This window comes from Miniopterus schreibersii, assembly GCF_964146895.1.
Source record: "Miniopterus schreibersii genome assembly, chromosome: 17".
Classification (NCBI taxonomy): domain Eukaryota; kingdom Metazoa; phylum Chordata; class Mammalia; order Chiroptera; family Miniopteridae; genus Miniopterus; species Miniopterus schreibersii.
This window is the reverse complement of record NC_138117.1, coordinates 17301623-17323870: the sequence shown is the minus strand read 5'-3', so window position 1 is coordinate 17323870 and position 22248 is coordinate 17301623. Positions and strand designations below refer to the sequence as shown.

Below are 22248 nucleotides of genomic sequence, written 5' to 3'. Positions count from 1 at the left end.
GTACTTCCGAATCCTCCCTTCCCGCAGGCAGGCACATCTCCACTAATCCCTACAAAGGGAATACTGAAGATAAGACAGCTCTTAACTTTGATCTCCAAGCTGGCTGTCGGGAGCAAGGCGGGTGGAACACACGTTCCCATTTGATCAGAGCTAACATCCATCCTGCGGCCCCCTCCCACACACCTGCGACTCTCAGTGAGGCTCCCCATGTCTACTTGCTTTCAGCTGTTGTAACTAACCTTTTGGGGAGAGGAGAAAGGCTCTGAGTTGTAAGGATAGTGGAGAGGTAAGAGGGAAGCTAGTCTTTTAAGGGGAAATATATTTTTAAAGGATCAAATGAAAAATAACACATGAAAGCATCCGTAGACCACGAAGTAGGACATGAAATTAAAGTACACTGATCTTAAAAAAAAAAATGTACCCTTTAGAAAAAGAATATTGTCAATAACATACAAAACCTAAGATTAACTATTTTTTCAATTTTACACTCTTCACAACAATACTATATTAACAATTTCAAATCCCTGTAACAATCAGGGTACAAGTTAAATGAGAGGGCTAGTACAGTTCAGAAACTGATACGGATCCTCCTCAACACGGAGAACGTCCTGCATTAAGTTACCAACCTGATTAGAACCAGCATCGAAACTATCAGGAAGAAATTCTAGATGGCGAATGGCTCGAACTTTAGTAGGCATCTGGATAATTCTAAGTAGCTGTTTAGCTTCTAAGCACCACAAATGAAGATGGTTTGATTTGCCTCCAGCAGCCAGGATTCGACCATCTCTATATATAAAAAGGCGAGAAAGTGAGAGTAGCTGAATTGCTCATAGCAGCGCTGTCCAATATGATCCAATACGATGATGCAAATGTTCGGTATCTACGGTGTCCATTATGGTCACTACAAGCCACACGTGACTGAGAATTAGATGTGGCTAGAATTTCTAAGGAAATTAATTCTTAATTTTATTTTCATTAATTTAAATGGTCCCAGGCACCCAGTGATAACCATATGGAAAGCTCAGGTTTATAGTATATATATATATTTTTTTACCTATTTATTGTGCTAAGACACCAGCTTAACAAATATTTGATGAGTTTTCTCTTTAGATTCCAAATATAGGTGGTATCATACAGTACTTGTCTTTAAGAATAACAACTATAATGGGTTAAATCATGCCAACCATGTTTAAATCCACTGAGTTTACAAAGATTAAAGGCAAAAAACTTCATACGCCACCTCTGAAAGATGTCAATAAGCCAATTAATTATTTTTAGAAATTTTGTTTCAAAAGAAGGGGAAATCAAATATTTATCCTGCCTTTCTTTTACAAGCCATAAAATAACAAAATAGTTCATGAGAGAAAGTTTCTTTCTGTAGAAGGTTTCTAGTTTATAAGGGAAAAGGAACGGTGGAATTAGTTTTGCTAACCTCTCATGCAATACTGGATTAGGTCATGATCATCAATGGTTACTAACATCTCAAGACAAAGAGCTCTATGTTCCTCCTTCAGAAAGGACACAAACCATCTATAATGTCTTCTAGCCTCAAAATCAAATCTGAATCAGACCAAGCCTCCCATTTACAGAAAATGCAGGTGCAACCAGTTTACAGAAAATATAGATGACAGAGGATCATATTAAACAATACCACAGAAAAGCAAAGAGCAAAACCCAAAGTACAGAAAATTCTACAGGACAGATGGCCAGTTCTTTAATAAATAAACTGCAAGGAAAAAGTAAAAGGGGGCTGTATCAACCAAGACAACGTGTGAACCTTACTTCCCTCCTGATTTGAACAAACCAGCCATAAAAAACAATTATTAGACAAATCAGGGAAATCTGAATAATGACTAGATATATGACAATAACAAGAAATGATTAATATTTTAAAAGTGTGACAATAGTACTATGTTATTCAAAAGTGTCCTTATCCTTTGAAAATACCCATTAAAATATTTACAGCTGAAATAAGCTTAGACTTTGCTTTAGGACAATGCAGTAGGGAAGCAGTAGGTGGCGTTAGAGGTAAAAAAAGTGCCTATTAGCTGATGATGATTATAGTGAATGAGTATTGTAATTTGGACTTCATGCACTTTCATATTTTTGTGTATATTTGAAATTTTCCAGAATAAAGTAAAACAAGGTTTACAGACTATATCTAAGTTTGAAGGCAACTCTTCCTCATATGACAGTGATAGTGAATGAAAATTTATAAAATTTTACTAGAAGTAAAATTTCTTAAAAATTCTCAGTGTTTTAAAATGCACATTACCTGGTCACAGCAAACACTTTGTATAATATACTAGAGCTTTCGGGTGGAGCTGGCAATTGATACTTGCAAAAAAGAGTATCACATTCCCAGGCGAAGATGGAATTATCTTTAAAGCAGCTGAGGATGGTGTTACTTAAGGGTAGAAAAAACACCTAAAGAGTGAGAAAAAAGTCACTGTTCATATAAGGATAATACAGCCCTCTTTAAATTTAAAATTATACAAGTAGCCAATTTTTCTTTTTAAAAATTATTTTTTCTTAAACTAGAGAAAAATACATTCACAATATTTGAAAGGGGATAATAGTGATATTTCCCATACCATTATAAAGTAGAAAGAAAAGGTAAACTCCTTTAAATAAAAAACAGGTGACTATAATGACTAAGCAATTCATAAAAAACTAAGTAACAACTTTAAAGTATTTAACCTTATAAAAGATTCAAATGGAATAACAAGATACTATTATATGCAAATCAAACTTACTTAAAAATACACAAATATATGTATACACAACTATACATATACTCACATCTGTATTATATTTATAAACTACATATTAATATAAACACTATATTAAATACTAGCTACTGATAAATGTTAAACATAATAAATGGTGAAAGTATAGGAAAAGGGCACTGTCACACACTGCTATTGGTAGTCAAAACTGGTAAAAATATTGTACAACATATCTCAATAGCCTTAAAAATACATATCTCTCTGGATTAATCAATCTGCTTCTAAGAGAAAATCCTTTTGGGGAAAATCAGCAAAGTGCATTAAGACACATGTATATAAATGCTTGTTTAGCATGGCTTATAAAAAAATGTAAGAAGTTTAAAACAAATGCATGATCATTTTCTTAGAGATTCAATTTACTTAATGGACAAGTGAGACTAAAATTGATAGCAAAGTTGAAAATACTCATTTCTCGTAAGAGTTTCAATGGCCTCAAATATAATTTTGTGTGTCATCTGTGTAAGATCCACAAAGGAAGAGAGGAAAGGAAGGAAGGACAAGAAATAAAAGAAATGGAAGAAACCAATGTGCTAAGGACAAAATATCCCTGCCCATCCTCTCAAAATAAACCCCTCGAATGGCCGAGATACTCCACACGGGGTTTGTTTGTTTTTTAACTTTTTAAATTTATCTTTATTGTTGAGAGTATTACAGGTATACCATTTTCCCCCGCAACTGACCCCCTCCACTTCGCTCCCACCCCCTCCCCAGGCCTTCACCCGGTTATTGACTGTGTCCATGGGTTATGCATATATGCATATAACTTCTTTGGTTAATCTCTTCCCACCCTCCACCCCCCTTCCCTCTTTCCTCTGAAATATGATCATCTGTTGCATATGTCAATGTCTCTGGATCTATTTAGTTCATCAGATTCTTTTGTTCATTAGCTTCTTCTTAAAGAAGACCCTTCAACATTTCCTGTAGTGCTGGTCTGGTGGTGATGAACTCCTTTAGCTTTTTCTTATCTGTGAAGCTCTTTATTTGACCTTCAATTCTAAATGATAGCTTTGCTGGGTAGAGCAATCTTGGTTGTAGTTCCATGTTTTTCATCACTTTGAGTATTTCTTGCCACTCCCTTCTGGCCTGCAAGGTTTCTGTTGAGAAATCAGCTGACAGTCATATGGGTTCTTCCTTGTAGGTAACTAATTGCTTTTCTCTTGCTGCTTTTAAGATTCTCTCTTCGTCTTTAACCTCTGGCATTTTAATGATGATGTGTCTTGCTGTGGGCCTCTGTGGATTCCTCTTGTTTGGGACCCTCTGTGCTTCCTGGACTTGAAAGTCGATTTCTTTCCCCAGGTAGGGGAAGTTTTCTGTAATTATTTTTTCAAATAGGTTTTCAATTCCTTGGTCTCTTTCTGCCTCTTGTGGCAACCCAATAATACGAATGTTGGGCCTCTTGAAGCTGTCCCAGAGGCTCCTTATACTATTTTCATATTTCTGGATTCTTTTTTCTTTTTGCTCTTCTGGTTGGGTGTTTTTTGTTTCCTCATGTTCAAAATTGCTGATCTGATTCTCAACATCCTCTACTCTACTGTTGATTCCCTGTAAATTATTCTTCATTTCAGTTCCTGTAGCCTTCATATCAAATTGGTACTTTATTATGTTATCGATTTTCTCAGTTATTTCCCTAACCATTTGCTTAAACATCCTTATAGCCAAACTTCTGAACTCTCTGTTAGCTTGCTTAGATCTATTTCATTTAGTTCCTCTTCTAGAGATTTCTTCTGTTCTTTCCTTTGTGACATGTTTCTTTGCCTCCACATTTTGGCTGCTTCCAGGTGTTTGTTTCTATGTATTAGGTAGAGCTGCTATGTCTCCTGGAATTGGTAGAGTGGCTTTGTGTAGTAGGTGTCCTGTGGGGCCCAGTGGCTCAGCCTCCCCAATCACCTGAGCTGGGCCTTCTAGGTGCTCCCCTGTGTGGGCTGTGTGCACTGTCCTGTTGTAGTTGAGCCTTGGTTGCTGCTGGTGTCCCTGGGAGGAACTGACCCGCAGGTGAATCAGCTGTGAGGACCAGCTGCAACTACAGCCAAAGAGCTGCTGTGCTGGAGACACCCCTATGGAGCAGGATTTACTTCAGTGGAGCTTTGGTGTTCACCAAGTGCGCCCCTTGAGTGTGTCACTCGTGGATGTGGTAGGGTTGTAATCCAGCGTGGTCGAGTCTGACCACCAGGTGCACTGTCTCTGGGCCTCCCGGGAGGTGGAGAGTCAGCCTGTGCCAGTGCCTTGCCCAGGGCCACCCAGCATGAGCTACACAGCAAACTGTAGTTGGCTGCTCCTTGTGCTGGGCTTGGAGGTGTCCAGGAGAGGCCAAGCTATGAGCCAATGCAGCTGCCGCTAGTGCCAGGCCTGGGGCCGCTTATCAAGCCCTGTGGGGCCTGCTGCTGCTTGTTTGAGAGATTTTAGGAAAGTCCTAAGCATGAGGCTGGAGAGGCCACTTGCACAGAAAAGCCCCTGGAAATGGCCTGGATGAGCTGCAGGTGGGAGGGGCGGGGCCTCCGGGAATCAGGGGGCGGGGCCAAAGTGTGAGTCAGGTGCTGGCGATTCAAACATGGCGCCTGCCTGCCGGCCGTGTGTGGGGAGGACTCACCAAAGGAGCCATGGCCTCTGCCAGCTCTTCTGCCTGGGAGGAAGCCGCCCCTCCAGCTGTCGCCCGGATCTCAGGCAGGTTAGTTCCTCCCCGAGTGTCCCGGGTCCTTTCCAGCTGCTGCCCGGCGCTGGGCTCAGAGGGAGCGCATCTGGGTGAGTCCGTGCGGGGCCCTTAAGGGGAGCTGCTGGGGCTTCCGCAGCCTCTGGGACCCTCAGCGACAGTCTCGCTGGTTTCACAACCGGGAGTTGTGGGGACGTCTCTTCCCGGCCTGGAGCCCTGGGCTGGGGGCCCCTCTCTCCTCCGGGAAAACTCCACCGCTGAGATTCCCTCCCGGGTTTCAACCGCGGCACCGGGTGTGGGCCTGCGGCCGCGTCTCTCCAATTCAGCCCCGATCCGCCTGCGTCTGCGCCCCTCCTACCGGTCTCAATGCTTCTTCAGCTCCCTGGTTGTGGGGCTTCTGTGCAGCCAGATTTCAGGGGCTCTGAGTGATGGTGGTTCTGTATTTTAGTTGTGATTTTGATGTGGTTGCGGGAGCAGCGGGTGCAGCTCTTCCCTACGCCGCCGTCTTGTTTTTCCCTCTGAAGTTCAACTCCACACGGTTTTGGTCCTGGGTTACAGCTCTAGCTATTTATTCTTTCATTCTCATCTAGAAGAGCCTCCTTAACTACATTATAGCCTATACTTGAACGTATTTTGTCATTATTTCTACTGGTGTATCTTTATGAGCTTTAGTATGTCTAAAAAATAAATGCTTGTTTCTGTGTTGGAACGAGAGGCCTAGGGCTCAGTGAGAGGCAGAGCACCTTTAAGAAGTTGTGGCCTCTCATTCCAAAACCTGGTTTGTCATACACCTTCACAATTTTACTAGTGTCAGGAGGAAGCCTGTTTTCTCTGGGAATGCTGCATTCTTTGGGGATGAAGTGTTTAGTATCTTTTAACACTGGATTGGAGTGTCTCTTGAGTATTTAGAATCTGGATAGGGCTGCAGTCTCAGTAATGAGAGAGAGCAAGCCAGAATGACCCGGGGGGGGGGGGGGGGCCAGGATCAACAACAAAACTATGTGGCTTTTCCAAGTGTTACAAAAATAGTGGGTCAATAAGGCTCCATATGAAATATTCTGCAACCTTGACTCCAATTTGTGTTACTGTCACCCAGCTTATTATAAACATACAGTTAAGAAGTGATTCTAATCGTTAACAAAAGTTCCAGGTTGTTACCATAAACTGTTTTCCTCATATACATATAATAGTATCTCTTTTTTCCATAATAAACAGTGTTAAAAAAAAAACAAAAACACACAACAGTACACACATACATAATGCACTATGGAACATACTGGTTAAATAAAAAAGTCTGCTCAGAATTCATGTTAATAACATATAATAAAGATGCTGACTCAACAACTACTGCCCCTGCCTGATCCAGCTCCTCGCTTTTGTCTTTGGCTCACTTTGTCAAAGACAATCTCTGGTAGATCTCTTGCCAAAAGATTCAGGAAGGCATTTATAATATAAAGGCCATATAGAAAGACTGCAATGAATACACTGTAATCTATAATGGATTTATTAAAACATGGTTTCAAAACCAATGTCAAAAAAAAGTGACAAGATTTTTATTATGACTAGCAATATTTTTCTAGAAAAGTAATAAAGTTTATTCCTACCGAGAGAAGCAAAAGCTTAAAAGTTAATGAGCATCCACTGCTATTTTAGGGGAAGAACTGTGATGAATTATTGCCGACATGATTACTCATTACTAGAGCTGTGATTTTAATTGCTAGAGTTTAATGATTATAAAATTGTCCCTAATGATCATGTCACTATTTAGATAGTGTCATCTCTTGACAAACATAAAACGCTTAGAAAAAAACTTTAAAAGCACAAATGTACAAGGATGAGACTGTGGTTTTTCCTTATAAAAATATGAAAATCCTATGCTTTCCAGATCCATTTTTGAAAGGTACGTGTGCTCTTATCAAAGTTTAAAGAGTATAGGATAGTAATAAGAGCAAGTTAAGGCCAAATGTGTAATTCAGCAGCAATTCTAGTGAGCTCCTACTGTATATACAGAGATTGAATTAAGTTCAGTATACACTCTTTATTAAATGTTTTCTGATATCCATCATGAAATCTTTTGCTACATACTGAATCACAGCAATCAGAAATCCCAGGATTTATTCCAAAACTCCTAACAAAGAGCTAAATAATCTACTTCCAAGCATCAAGAGCAGAATCAAAATTTACTGACATGAAGAGGTGTAACTAACTGGTTTACCTGAAAGATGGGTCTGTATAATGGAATGACTTTAGGGTAAAACAAGTTTGGATTTAACCTGCAACTCCTTTATAAGCTGTGTGACACTGGGCAAGTCACTTAATGTTTCTGAACTTCAGTTTCCCCTTCTGTACAATGAAGATAATGGTATCTACTTTTTAGGATTATTTAAGCTTAAAAAGAACAAAGTGCTAGATATATAGTAGTACTTAACACTGGTATCTATTACTATTAGTGTTAATTACTGCTACTGCTAGGTACAAAAATCAGTGGACAGATGTTGGAGTGGTAGGTTCTTTAAAAACATCTGAAATCAAAGGTTCATAGTTCTTTATCTGAAACCCTTGGGGACAGGTGTGTTCCAGAATTCAAAATTACTTCTGATGTGAGAAAGGTAATATGATGCATATTCTATAAATTTATTAGGTGACTGGGAGCAATATCCCATACTCAGAAACATTTAATATTTCAGCCTCATGTCAATTCAGTCCAAACTCTGCTGCTAGACGAATTCAGGTCAGGTCAGATTTTGCTACTAAGTGAGTTATTGAACAACTTTTGGCTTTTTGAGTTACTAATAAGGAATTGTGCATCTATTTAATGTATTTTAAAAAAACAGTTATCTTACGGCTTTTTACGATATCTAATTGCATAATCCCATAATAGAGCTAAAAAAGAGATAACAATAATAATAGATAATAACAACAACAATAATAGAAACAGTAGCAAGCTGCAGTGAAGTTTTACTAAGCACTTACTATACAACAAGCATTGTACTGAGTGCCTCGCACAGATGATTACATTCACTCTTGAAACCAACTGTAAGGTAAATATTATTATTATTTTCATCTTACACGCATGGAAAATAGCTTGTCAAAAATATTTGACATGAATCTACTCAAGTCTTTATACTTCTAGTTTATAAGAAACAGAGGTGAGAGATCGATCGAGTTAAATGACATAATGATAAAACAGTAAGATGAAGCCAGAATATGGGGCATTTTCTAAGACAACTAGCCTGGTCTCTTTTTCAGGAAAAAACTGATGTTACAGAAAATAAAAATGGGGGGAGACTGTTTTAGATTAAAAAGGGCCATCATAAAATGTCACGTGTCATCAAAAAAAAAAAATCACAAAAGTTCTGCTTAAAATGTGAATCAGAAACTGGAATAAAAATATAGTTTGACAAGAATAAAAGTTGTGCTTTAAGATTAGTTTACAATTATCTCCTATTTTCAGCAGAATAAACCAGGAGTGGCAATATCTGGCCCACCTCCACGGTTGTTGGATAGCCCAGCAGCTAAGTATAGTCTTTACAGTTTTAAATTATTTCATTATAGATGCTTATATAACTACACAAATAATATCCTCAATTTTATTCTTGGCCTGCAAAACCAAAAATATTTACTAGCTGGTCTTCTGAGAGAAAGTTTGCTGGTAACTGATAAGACTATGCTGCTTTATTTTAGAACAATATACTCATATGCATACTATGCATACATTTTCTACATTTAATCTTACTCTCATATCACTAACATTTGAATTCTGTTTTTTAAACTAAAGTGTCTAAATGTCTGAGCAAGGTCAGAATTGCCAAATATCCAGTGTATACTAATTGAATTTCATGGTAAAAAGAACAGATGATTTTTGTGTCATTGTTTCATAACTGTTTCCACTGTGGGTTCAACTCCCAATGCTGTCTTCTTTAGAACTTAAAATTCAATTTAAGTACTAAAGCAATTAAAGAAACAGCCTACTAAGACATTTGGCCTAAATCCCTGATGAGTAAGCTGGCTACAATTTTTATCTTTCTTTAATTATCAAAGTCAAACTAAAGAACTTTAGGATTTCCACGGAGACTACAAAATAAATTTTTGGTTGACACGCACTGCTACCTGCTCATGTTAATAACCAAGAAATTAAAAGCAATACTGCATATATAACATAACCTGAAGCAAAATAATTAATCACATGGGAGACTGAGACAATCCTGAAAATAGCATTTAGCTAATAAAACAGAAAAAAGTAAACCTTAAAAGCAAAAGAAATGGATTTTTTTAAAAGGTGATATTTGTTTACAATAGAGTATTGATCAGCAATAAAGCGGAACAAACTACTAGTAGACACAACATGGATAAATCTCAGAAACATTGGACGGAATGAGAAAAGCTTTATACATGTCATTAATGACCATTTCTGTGAAATTTTAGAGCAGACAGAACTAATTCATGGTGGAAAAGCTTCAGGGCAGTGCTTACCTGGGAAAGGATAGCATGGACCCTTCTGGGAGGATGGTAATGACAGGTCTGCACAGGTTACAAAGGTGTATGTGTTTGTCAACACTTCACAAATGAATGCTTAAGATTTGTGCATTTCATTAAATATATATTTTACATCAAAACATTCTGAACCCTAGTCAATGAAAGCTTAAGTATTTATGGGCAGGTATACTGATATCTGTAATTTACTTTAAAATGCAAAAAAAATTCTAAAAAGTGAACTAATAATTGAGGGACAGAAAGATGGTTATATCCATAATATAGTATAGCAACATAAATAGTAGTATAGGAACCTATCAATGACAGAATCTAGATGGTGGGTGTACACGTGCTCACTGTGAAATTCTTACAAACCTGCTATATGCTTGAAATGTTTCCTAACAAAATGTTGGGGTAAAAACTAGAACAAAAACAATCAGCTAAATAAAAGCTATCAGCTTGCTAAAGCTGAAGTTATATACTATAATAATGATTTTTTTAAAAAGAAAAAAAGCTCAGTAAGTTATAAGCTGTAGCCATAGGCAACATCTTCAATTCTATAGGCCACTTTGCTTTGCTTATTGCTGAGTTATGAAAACACTGGTATGTGGGACAATGTATATCATTACCCTTAAATCATCTATAAATCCTATTGGCCAAAAAACTAGCCTGAGAAGCACAACAGACCAAGATGTCCCCCTCACTGACCTTTTGTATACCCACAGACTGGAGAATATTCAGCTTTCTTTTTCTCTGAAAGGTATCCAAGTCCCAGAGCTGTGCCGTATCAGAAGAAGTAGTGATGGCATACCTCCCTGATGCATGCACAGAGATCGAAAACACGGATGATTCATGTCCTCTCATCCAGCTAACTAGCTCCTTGGTGACTGTGGTAAAAAGTAAAATAGTTATACGGGTAAAACACTACATATCATCCAAGAACTAATTCAACTGATGACTAGGTATTATTATGAGGCACCTCCATTCACTTCTACAAAGACGGAAGCCAGTGTCTAGTTAATAAAATGCACTATGGACATGTTCGTAACGTGTGTGTGTGTCACGGAGTGTGAGGACAAGGCCAAGAAGGTTAAGAAGAGCCCTCGGTGTGTGCCAGGGAGCTCAGGCTTCCTCGTGAGGAATGTTCTCGTGATGGAGACTGAGGTCCGCGGTCTGTGTCTTAGGAAGAGCACTTTGAGGTATCTGGTGGATCTACTGGAAAGGGGGAAGAGATCAGACGAAGCGACTAATTTATTTGTTGCTGTAACAACCCAGGAGGGTCTAACCTAAGAATGTAGAGATACAGAAAGGACAAGTTCAAGAGCTAGGAAGGAGAAAATCAAAGGACTTTGTGACCAGATGGATGTATGGAGATAAAAGGTGTTAAGACTCCAGGGGTCCTAGTTTAGTTATGCAAACAGGTGGTGATACTACTAACTAATGTGAGAAATACACGAGGAGAAATAGACTTAGCAGTGTGGGAAGAAGAGATAACGAATTGGATTTGCAAAATTGTTTGAGGTACATGTGTGTGAATGTGTGCGCGAGTGTGTGATACAAGCAGAGAAAACAGTACGGTTACGGAAAATGCCAAAAACTACTCATGATAATCAGCAGAGGGGAGAAAAGTCATAGTGATCTTTATTTTCTCTACAGTTTTGTGTTTCCAAGTTTTCTATGGTAGGCATGTTTTAATCAGATTTTTTCCTCCAGAAAGATAGAACTGAGGAAAATAGAAAGCAAGATGTAAATCTGGGAAACATTAAGATACAAAGTAGGCAAAAACTAAAGACAACAGAGCAGATAAACCCTTAGGGAGAGACCAGTGGTTTCCAAACACCAGGCTCAAGTCTGGCATTAATTAATGATCAATTTTTCACTAGTCTTCAGTGAAATGAGAAAAATAAGAGTAATGAGTTTTTCATAAAGCTAAATTTAAAGTCCTACTTTTAAATCTAGTATTATATCCTTCTAAGTTTCTTTATGTTAAAAAAATCCTTTGTCTCATGAAGTTATGTTTTTTCCAATGTCAATTAGCAAAACCAAAAGTGGACAACTTATGTGGGTTCTTCTACTTTTTCTCTTTAACTGGGTCAAAAATCCAAAAGTTTAGGGTGCACTCAAAGAAGCCAGGAAAGAGACTACTATAGAAGCTGTCAGAAAGGCTGGAAGAAAACTAAGAGAGAGAACAGTATGAAAACTAAGAAGCTTAAAGTCATCCAAAGTGTTAAATGCTACTGAGAAATAGAATGAAAGTATAAAGAAGATTTAAACAATCAGAAGTTACTCATGACCTTGGAGACAAAAGTCTCAGTAGCATGGAGTGGAGGGATCAAGAATCAGAATCCACTGATGGATGGATGCTGCGGAGATGCAGGACCTGGTAGTGAAGACAGAGGGAGGTAGTTGGGGAGGTGGAGACAGTATCTGAGAAAGAGGCTTCATGGGGCTGAGGGTCAATAAGACAGAAGAGAGTTTAAAAAGATGGAACTAAGACAGAAGAACAGAGTGAAATCCAAGGAAAACGATCACAGATGAGCATAAAGACTTAGTTTTTCAGCATTTCTGTGAAAGCAGTGTTGGTAATGCCAAAAACGGAACAGTTTAGAGTCCATCAATAGGTAAAAGGTTAAATAATTCTGGTAGTGCAAACATCAATAGAGTAGAATATTCAGTAATGATGTCAAATATACTATATGCATTTTTGAGGTAAGAAAATGATTGCACAAAACAATACAGATAGCACGAACGTGGTAGAATGTAGGAAAGGTATATGCATGAAAACAGACTGGAAAGACAGGCCACTGTTATAAAAACCCTGTATCTCAGGGCATTCCTGAAGGTGATTGCTTTTTCTCTAGCATGCAGGGACCCTGCAGCTAGATTAACAGTTTGGGAATCCTGACTCTTCTACTTAGAAACTGTGGGACCTGGGTCCAGTTACTTCTGTGCCTCAGTTTCCTCATCTGCAAAATAGAGATAAGAAGTATCCATCTCCGTGGGTTATGATGATGATTAAAATTAATTAACATGTATCAAGTCATACATAGAACAATACCTGGTAAAAAGTAAACACTGAGTGTTAGCTATCACTATTATTACTATTACTATTATAGTTTATATATTGTTCTAAATATAACACATCAATTACTTTAATAACAACAACAAAACCCAATACAGTTAGTTACCTTTTTTCTTATTAAGAATAACAGGTTCAGTTTACAGAACTCTGCACTCTATAAAAAATGTTGTATAAAATACACAGGTTATATTTAAAAAGTATTATTCTTGTCCCATGTAGTAAGGAATTTGGCCTTCAAAGAGAGGTATGGTCTTTGTCCAGGGTCTTGGGAGGGACCCTCTAAACCTGGGATTTCTCCAGTCATGGCAGTGTCTTTGTTACTCATGATAGGTTCACCAAACAGCAGCAGATGGTTATGCTAAGGAGAGAACCTCCGGGGGGGGGGGGGGGGGCAGCCATACCACAAAGATTAACCATGTGAATGGTTAGAAGATTGGGGCTGTGGGCCACATGACATCAGCCTGACCTCCACAGAGAGGAAAGGATGGAAACCGAGTTCATCCAGGAGGGCAATAATCCCATCAATCATGCCTACGCAAAAACTCTGGATGTCAAAGCTTGGGTGAATTTCTTGGTTTGGCAATACTCAGTGCAGATGGCCACACATCGATGCTGAAAGGGTAATGCGTCCCTGAGGATAATGGAACCTTCTCAGATTCCACCCTATGTTTCTTTCTTTGGCTGGTTCTAATTTCTATACTTTTGCTACATTAAAATTATAATCATAAGCATAGTGCTTTCCTGAGTTCTGTGAGTCATCCTAGTGAATTATCAAGCCAGAGGGTAGGTGTGGGGAGCCCTGAGTATGCAGCCAGCTGATCTGACGTGAGACTGGCCCTGGGGCCCCTGGACTTGTGGTGGGTGTCTGAAGTGAGCAATGTCTTTTGGGCACTGCTCCCGCAGACTCCTTGCAGTACTTCAGTCTATACTTTATCCCTCTTCAAAAGACAAATAGGAGGACTTCTTACCTGTATCAAAACATTTAATAGAATAATCAGCTAACGCCACAAGGAATTCAGACTTCCTGTTAAGATTAAAGGCCAGAGCTGTGCAAGCTTGTGCGGTTCGCTGAACAAGATTAAACCTATAAAGAGATGAATGTATTAGTATCAGAAATTCTTCCAATAACCATTAATTTTATGTTGGAGGAGTCCTTAGATATGAAGAAAATGAAACCCAGAAAAATAAACTCCCATTCTAGTAGGCCAAAAATAGATTATGAAGAGAGCTAAATGCCATGTAAAGGAGTCTGGATTTTACTTACACAGCATGAGAAGTGAGCAGAATTACAGTCAGGCACGTCTTTTAGAAAGATGATTCTGGCAGCAATGGCACATGGATCAAGGAGCAAGGAAGAAGAGATCACCAAGAAAGCCACTACGGGGAATCTCAACCAGAGTCACGAGTATAAAGTGGAAAGACAGGCAGGAGAGGTGTCAGAAGTCAAGTGGAGAGAGGCTTAGTGACCCATCTGCCATTGGTGACGAGGGAGAAAGCAGGAATTCCTCACATGTACAATGAAGGTAAGAAGAGGTATCTCATAAGGTTGTCGTGGTGATTAACTATATATGATGACTAAATGAAATAATATATGTTAAGTACTTAGCAGAGTACTTGACACAAAGCTAGAGTTTAATTTACAAAAAATACATTTTTTAAGCCTGGGCAAAAGACAAACAAGGTTGGGGACAGGAAAAAACAAGTCAGATTTTAAACGTGGAATTTAAGGCCCTGGCAAAACATTTAGAGCTCCGTTGTCCAAAAGAAATATAATGTGGGCCACATGTATAATTTAAATTTTTCTAGCAGCCACATTAAGAAAGTAAAAAGAAACAAGGCAAATTAATCTTACTGATATATTTTACTTAAGGCAATATGTTGAAATGATATTTCAACATTTAATTAAAAACTAATGAGATATTTTACTTTCCTTTTTTTCATATGAAGTCTTAAAACCTAGTCAGTTTGCTCAGTGGTTAGAGCGTCAGCCTGTGGACTGAAGGGTCCCAGGTTGGATTCCAGCCAAGGGCACCTACCTCGGTTGCAGGCTCAATCTCTGGCCCTGTTCGGTGCTCGAGTAGGAGGCAACCAATCGATGTGTCTCTCTCACATCGATGCTTCTCTCTCTCCCTCTCTCTCTCTCCACCTTTCTCTCTCTGAAAAGCAATGAAAAACAAAACAACACAGTGGTACCTCGGTTTTTAAACGTCTCCATTGACGAACACTTCAGTTTATGAAGGCTATAAACCCAGAAGGAATAGCCACCTTTCAAGGGCTCCAGAGCTCCATGCAGTCAGTGCCTCCTACAATGGACAGCGATCTAGAAGCTACCCAGTGGCAGTAGAAGTAGATCTCAGTTACCAGTATTTACACGGCAGCTGAATGAAGCCTGAGGCTTGGTGGCAGTCAGATTATCAAAGAGAAACCTGGAATATGGAAGGAAGCAGGCCAAGGACAGATCTCAAAGTAGCATGACAATAAAGGGGTAGGCACTGGAAGTAGAGTCAGCAAAACACAGGAAAAAATAAACAGAGAGGTAGAAAATCAGAAAAACGTTGTACCTTGAAGCATAAGAAAACAACTTCAGGGAAGAAGGGAAGGCAAGAGCATTTAATAAAAGGAGAACTGAAGACACCATTGGATTAGCCAAGGATGGGGAACATTTTTCTGCCAAGGGCCATTTGGATATTTATAACATCATTTGCTGGCCATACAAAATTATCAACTTAAAAATTAGCTTGCTATATTTGGTCAAACATTTAATTAACTCACCCCTAATGTGATGGCTGGAACTGCTTCTCTTTGGTGAGGCCTTGGCATGGCCAGACCAAATGATTTCGAGGGCACTCCTGGATTAGGCGATTTGGAAGGTTTTGAGGAAGCCCAGAGTAGTGGATTTTAGAATCAGATAGGCCTGACTGCAAGTCTCCTCTGCTCAATTGTAAATATTTATAGAGAGAAAAGGGTCAGTGGACAAAATAAAAGAGAGGACCTCATGTGCCAGGGGTGGCTAGAGAAGACAGAGATTAGCCCTGGAAGAAATTAGGATCACCTATTTTTATGAATAAAGTAGTAAAAAAGATGGTTGATATATTTGAGGCTGCCACTGGGGAGAGGAAGGCAAGCTTGAAGGTGGCAGATGGAATAAGAGGAGAGTCCAAAACAGGGAAATTGATAAAAGCTGAAATACTCAGAGGTGAATGGGAGAAGTAAATAACAACAAAGAAGCAAATGAAGCGCTAAGCATCACTGATCCTGAAGTTCGCTATTCTGTAATGCAGTCAATCAACAATTGTTTTTATTTCTCTTAGCGGTGGGAGCAAAGGAGAGACAGTTGCACTGATTTAAGACTGGGAATTGGCAGGGTAGGTTAGGCAAGCGTAAAGGTGGGAGAATTGTGACCACTGTGTTTTTGGTAAAGGGGGGAAATGTGATTAACAGGCTTCTACCTAGGAAACCACAAATAAATAAGTCACACATGACCTCTTCTTTTCCTGAACTTTCTGAGAATACGTTACTGAGATCATATTCCCTACAAACAAGGAAATTCTCCTGTATAGTCCAATACCACCATCAAAACAGGAAATTTACATTTATATATTACCATCATCTAGTCCTCAGACCCCATTCAATATTGCCAGTTGTCCCAATAATGTCCTTTATATCAAAAGGTTCCGTTCAGATTCATGCCTTTACTTGTCAGGGGTCTAGCTTCCCTCAGTCTGAGATAGTTCTTCAGTCTTTCCACAACTTTCATGACCTTGACCCTTGTGAAGATTACAGGCCAGTCTTGTTATACAAAGTCCTTAAATTATCTTTGTCTGATAATTCAACCGATTAGATTCTGTTACAGGTTCTTGGCAGGACTATCACAGAGGTGACAGTGTGTGTTCTTTACTACATCCTATCAGGTAACACACAAGTTTTGATTTGTCCCACTATTGGTTAATTTAACTGCAATCATTTGATCAGCTGGTGTTTCCCAGGCTTCTTCACTGTAAAATCACCCCTTTACTCTGTAATTAATAAATATTTTGTGGGAGGTATTTTCTGACTATGCAAATATCCACTCTGATTAAACTGTTCCGTTTGTTGACTGTAGCACAAATGACTGGATTTCTATTTTATTCAATGAGTTATGATCCATTACTATCATTATTTATTTTAATACTCAAATTGTTTACAATATGGCCCAAGGGAACTCTTTCAAGCTGACATTTATGTCCTTGTGAAACATCCCCATTATTTTTTGAACAATTCCTTCTTTCTGGCTACAAAATGTTCCAGGCTCATCTTGTACTTTTCCTGCCTCCATCCTGAAAGTGACCATTTCTGCAAGAATCCCTGAATCCATTCAGCAGAGTGTGGTATTTAGTAAAGAAGAACTGGGAACTGCATATGTTCATTGTTGAGTGGGGAGGGAGGGTGTTCTTGCTCCCAGGTCCTATGAATGGACAAAGACAGGAAATATATGTACATATCATTCATTCACGCGCTCGTACACACACTTCTATTTATTTCTATGTCTATCTATATATATTCAAAACCAGAGTTCACATAGATATATCCCACTGTAATCCAGTACCACAGGCTCATTCTAGTTTCCTCCCTTTCCATATCTGTAACTCCCCTTTCCAACAGTTAAAAACCTGGCCCCAATTATTCTCAATATATTTACTCATTTGATCACTGCCCCATCTTTTTCATGATTGGCCCGCCCCCCCACGCAGACACCTTCTAACTCTCTGGCTGCACAGCCACAGGTATTCCTCCCACCTATCCCACCGCGTGACCAGTCTCACTCAATTGCTTTTGCACTAAGTTGTTCAGCAAAGGGAGAGAAGAGGAAGGAGAGTGAGGATCCATTCTTTAAGCTTCCTAGATCCAGCGCTCTGACAACAATGTACAAAGGAATTGTGCTCTTTCTAAATTGCCTAATGAAGTACCAGGCATTAACTGAAAATTGGCAATAATACATTTTTAAATTTAAGGAAAAACAAACTACTAGAGATACTGCTAAAACCAGAACTTTATTTAATTCTCTAAAAGAAAGTCTAACCGTACTATCTTTCTATCCTTTCCCACTTTCTTCCATCAGCATTTAGGACAGTGTTTTACAAGGCACCTGAAATACAGTAAGAACTTAATAAATCCTTCTGAATGAATACGTAATAACAGGCACTAAGAGTCAGTGAATTAATAACATTAAATAAGGCAAATATCAAAAGTATCACTCACCTGTTTCCAGACAAGTCAAAAATGTAGATATTTCCTTGATGATCCCCAGCAATTAAGCAATCACCTGAGCTATCAAAAGCCACATTCAAAAATCGCAAAACTCTGGGAAGGTAATCAGAAGTGGTGTGAATGATGTTCACTATAATTCTGTAAAAAAAGAACCAAACAAACACACATTAAATTCTATGTCAGGCATTACTTGCTATTATGAAAAATATGGCTTTTATAGTATAACTCACTAATTTTGAAGTTTTTTTGCCTACCCATTCTTCCCTCTCCTACTGCTGCTGCTGTTTCTCCTCTACCAGAAGCAACTCTACAATGATTTCTGAAAACAGTTCAGAAAGTTAGTCATTATCAAAGTAGCTACTGTTCACTTATTCATCACATACCTGACAAGTCACTATGTGTCAGACACGGAGTAGGCCAGGAACTAAGAGTAATTGATAGACATGGGTTCTGACCTCAGGGAACTTTCAGGTTAGTGGTAAAGACACATTTAAAAAATAGATGCACACAGGAACAGATTTATAAATTGTGAATGACAGACAACAGGACGTAAGAGAATATGTTTTGGATTTAAATTGTAACATTAAGCAACAGATATGCTAAAAACAATGATGTAATTAGTGAAAAGTACCGACTTTTATATAAATCACAAGCTACCATATGTAAGGAACATTTCAATCCAGTATCCCAATTTTAAGATATCCTAATGAGATTTTGTTTTTGTGAAATAAGTGTTCCAAAGTGAAAGTGTCCGAGAGTTTTATTTTCAGCTATATTTGTCTAAAGTTACTTTTTTTTTTTTGAGAGGAAGATCATATACCATATATCTACTGAAAAGTAAGCTGTTTAAAACTTAAAAGCAAAATAACTAACCCCTTAAAATATATGTATATATTCAGGTCATGAACCAGAAGAGCAGTATTCTTTATTGCAACAATAGTTTATAAATCATGAAAATTTTTATCTTAGTTAACTTTGGGGTAAATTCTTTGAATTTTAGTATTAGGAACATCTATTTTCGTTATCACTTCATTAAAAAATACTAAGTTGAATGAAATGTATGAAACATTTTCTTCAGTTTATTTAAACAAGGCTTTTCAGACTCATTGGGTGGAACACCAGAATTCTTACAATGCTCACTTTTATCTAGTCCCTGACAAAGATTCTTTGCTTGACCAAACAAACTTTAGTCAGGCTCCTAAACCTTCTAATAGGCCCCATGTGTACAATTCCTTGTAGAATCTAATTTTAGCAAGAACCCCGCTCAGATGGTTTAATCAGAATCCCTACCATCGATACCTGATACATGATATTGTTCCTCAACCTCCATCTCCCAGGAGATGTCTTATCACCCTGGCCTGTCTTCAGCCAGAATCCTGTTAGGTTGGTTTAGCCAGAACTCCCTTTCCCCAGATACTTTCTCTTAATAATTTTCCATGTACTGACCCCCACCCTGTTCCTTGGCTATAAATTCCCACTTGCCCAGGCTGTATTCAGAATTAAGGCCAGTTCTATACTGAGGTCTCTTTTCCACTATTGCAACAGTCCTGAATAAAGTATCTTTTTACCATTTGAACTACTGTCCAACTCTGGTTTTTCTCTGATATCCCCAAAGGGAGAGAGGAAGAGTAACTGTACTGAAATGGCAAGTGAAAACATCAAAATGTTCCCTGGCAATTAAACTCAGGCAAAGCAAATGACTTCTCTCCAGTCTTTTTTCTATAACATTTATTATGTGTTTGGATTATAAAATTACATGATTGTTGTTCAAAATATGGAAAATACAGAAAAACACTAACATAAATAATCTACATATATAATCACAATTAACAGCAACATTCTGCCCTTCTGATTTTGCTCAGAAATCACCCATACTAATATTTATTTTAGAAAAACTATCTCAGTTGCTCAAAGGTTGCCTGACAGAGTTCCTGAATCCTTAAACATAATAAAAACATCAAATATTTACTCAACACAAGGATGCACGAGACACAATTTTAAAGTCTTCATAACACCCTGTCTGGTAGGTATGATTATCTTCATCTACAGGTGTAGGGATTAACTAGTCCAAGGTCATACAGCTAGTAAACGGATTTCAACTAAAGTCCATCTGACTCCCCAGTCAGTGCTCCTTGCTCTCTCAACACCATATTGATGGGTTTTAACAAACGAAAAGAAAGCTGTTTTAGTGGAAAAAGCAAATAAGGACATTTGCACACAAACTTGTTTCTTTCATTTCTGGAATCTTTCATGTATATCTGGATGTTTTATAACAGAAAAAGAGAGAATTATTGTGGGTTGGCAATAGCCTTTTGGAATACTTACAGAACATCAGAAGCAGGGGTGGTATTTACATAAACTCCAAATTTGAAAAGAAAAAAAAATCCTACTAAAGAATCCTAATTCTGGACAAAAAATTTTATTCAATGGAGTTGAAGGGTCAGCGGCACTGTTAGGGGACTGACAGCAACGGGAAACCAAATGAGCTGCTAGTACAGCGACTAGCACCATGCTCTGGGCATGCACAGTTGACACTTAAAGTCTGCTGATTTGTAGAGGAGCAACCAAAGGATCAACAGAAAAAATTACAACAAGAAACACACTGAAACATGAACTCGAGTGATGAAGCAAGGCCCAGGAAATCCTAGGGAATTCGAAGCAGTAAGACCAATCTGTGTGCAGCAACTGGAACCCAGACGGCATCCCTTTGGAGCAAAGGCTGCTGAGCCTCAAACACGCCGGCTATCTAGAAACAGAATGAAAAGAGGGGCTGGGGAGGCACGGATGGATAGAACACAGATTTTTAGGGCAGTGAAAATTTTTTGTATGATATTACAACGGCGGTGGATCCGTCATCATACATTTGTCCAAACCCACTGGATGTACAACACCCAGAGTGAATCCTAATGCAAACTGTGGACTCCGGGCGATAGTGATGCATCAGGGTAGGTGCATCCCCTGCAACAAATGTGCCACTCTGGTGGGGGATGTTGCTACTGGGGAGGCTGTGCATGTGTGGGGGCAGGGGGGGGTGTGGGAAACCTGTCAAAAAACCTCTCAATTTTGCTGTGAACCTCAACTGTCAAACACACAGACACACAAAACAATGGTGCATGAAAGAAAAGACAAGAGAAAAGCAAAGCCAGCGGAAGCAGCAGTGCTGGCCTCACTCGAAGGCCGCCCTGCGCTGCACAATGTGAACCCTGCACCACGACCCTACACAGGCTGAAGCGTGGCCCCGAGAGGAGCGAAGCTGGTTCCGCTCCCGCCCGCGCAGGGGCGCGCACGGTGCCGGCGAGGGCCGCGGGGGCCGCGCCCCGGGGGGCAGGCTCGCCCTCCTTCCCCGCGCCCCGAGCTCCTCCGCGGGGCACGGGCCGCCGGTGTCGGCGAGCACCCCGCAGGGCGCCGCGGGCGCGCCACACGCAGTCCTGGCCCTCGCCCGAGCGCAGCCTCGCCCCGTGTTTCTCAGCACCGCCCGCCGCCTGCTCCACGCTGGCCCCGGTCAGACCCTTGCCCCGGGCTGGGCAGGGGTCTCGGAGACCCAGCCAGGGATCCCGGGCCGATCAGAACCCGAACCTCCGCTCGGGCCCCTGCCCCACTTCCAGAGATCCTCTCCGACAGCCCCCCGAACCCTCCCCGGAGACGGGGCCCGCCCCCCGCCAGCCTCCGCCGCCCTCCCGGCCGGGGCCCCGGCGCGGCGGCCTTTACCCGTCCCGAGTGGCCGGGGAAGGCTTGCGGTGCCAGATCTTGCCGCTCTCCTTGTTGCCCAGGTCTGTGCTCTGCATGGCGAAGCCCGCCCGCGGTTGCCACGGGCCAGGCGACAACCGTCCGGGCTTTCCCGGCGGGCCCCGCGCTCCAGGCCCGGGAAGTTCGAGCGCCGCCCGGGCGGCCCGGACCTCCCGCCGCCCGCACCTGCCGCGCGCGGGACGCCACCTTCCGTTTGCAACCAATCGGAAGGCGGTTTCCTGCGAGCTCCGCCCGGGCGACCCCTCCCGCTTTGGACGCGGAAT

General features: G+C 40.1%; 1 protein-coding gene across 7 annotated transcripts in view; it reads right to left on the bottom strand.

The window, feature by feature from the left end:
- The window catches only part of TBC1D31 (TBC1 domain family member 31), a 44624-nt gene extending 22376 nt beyond the window's left edge, over positions 1-22248 (bottom strand). For 3 of the 7 annotated variants that reach the window (XM_081116463.1, XM_081116460.1, XM_081116458.1), the window contains exons 1-7: positions 21947-22176; positions 18230-18376; positions 13960-14075; positions 10618-10796; positions 9910-9957; positions 2276-2427; positions 627-786 (exon numbers count right to left, since the gene is read on the bottom strand). In XM_081116463.1, the coding sequence (XP_080972589.1) occupies positions 627-786; positions 2276-2427; positions 9910-9957; positions 10618-10796; positions 13960-14075; positions 18230-18376; positions 21947-22023 (879 nt within the window). In that variant the 5' untranslated portion in view covers positions 22024-22176. Of the gene's footprint in view, positions 1-626; positions 787-2275; positions 2428-9909; positions 9958-10617; positions 10797-13959; positions 14076-18229; positions 18377-21946 lie in introns of those variants that run through there. The other 4 variants (XM_081116457.1, XM_081116459.1, XM_081116462.1 and 1 more) reach the window with 4 other exon arrangements.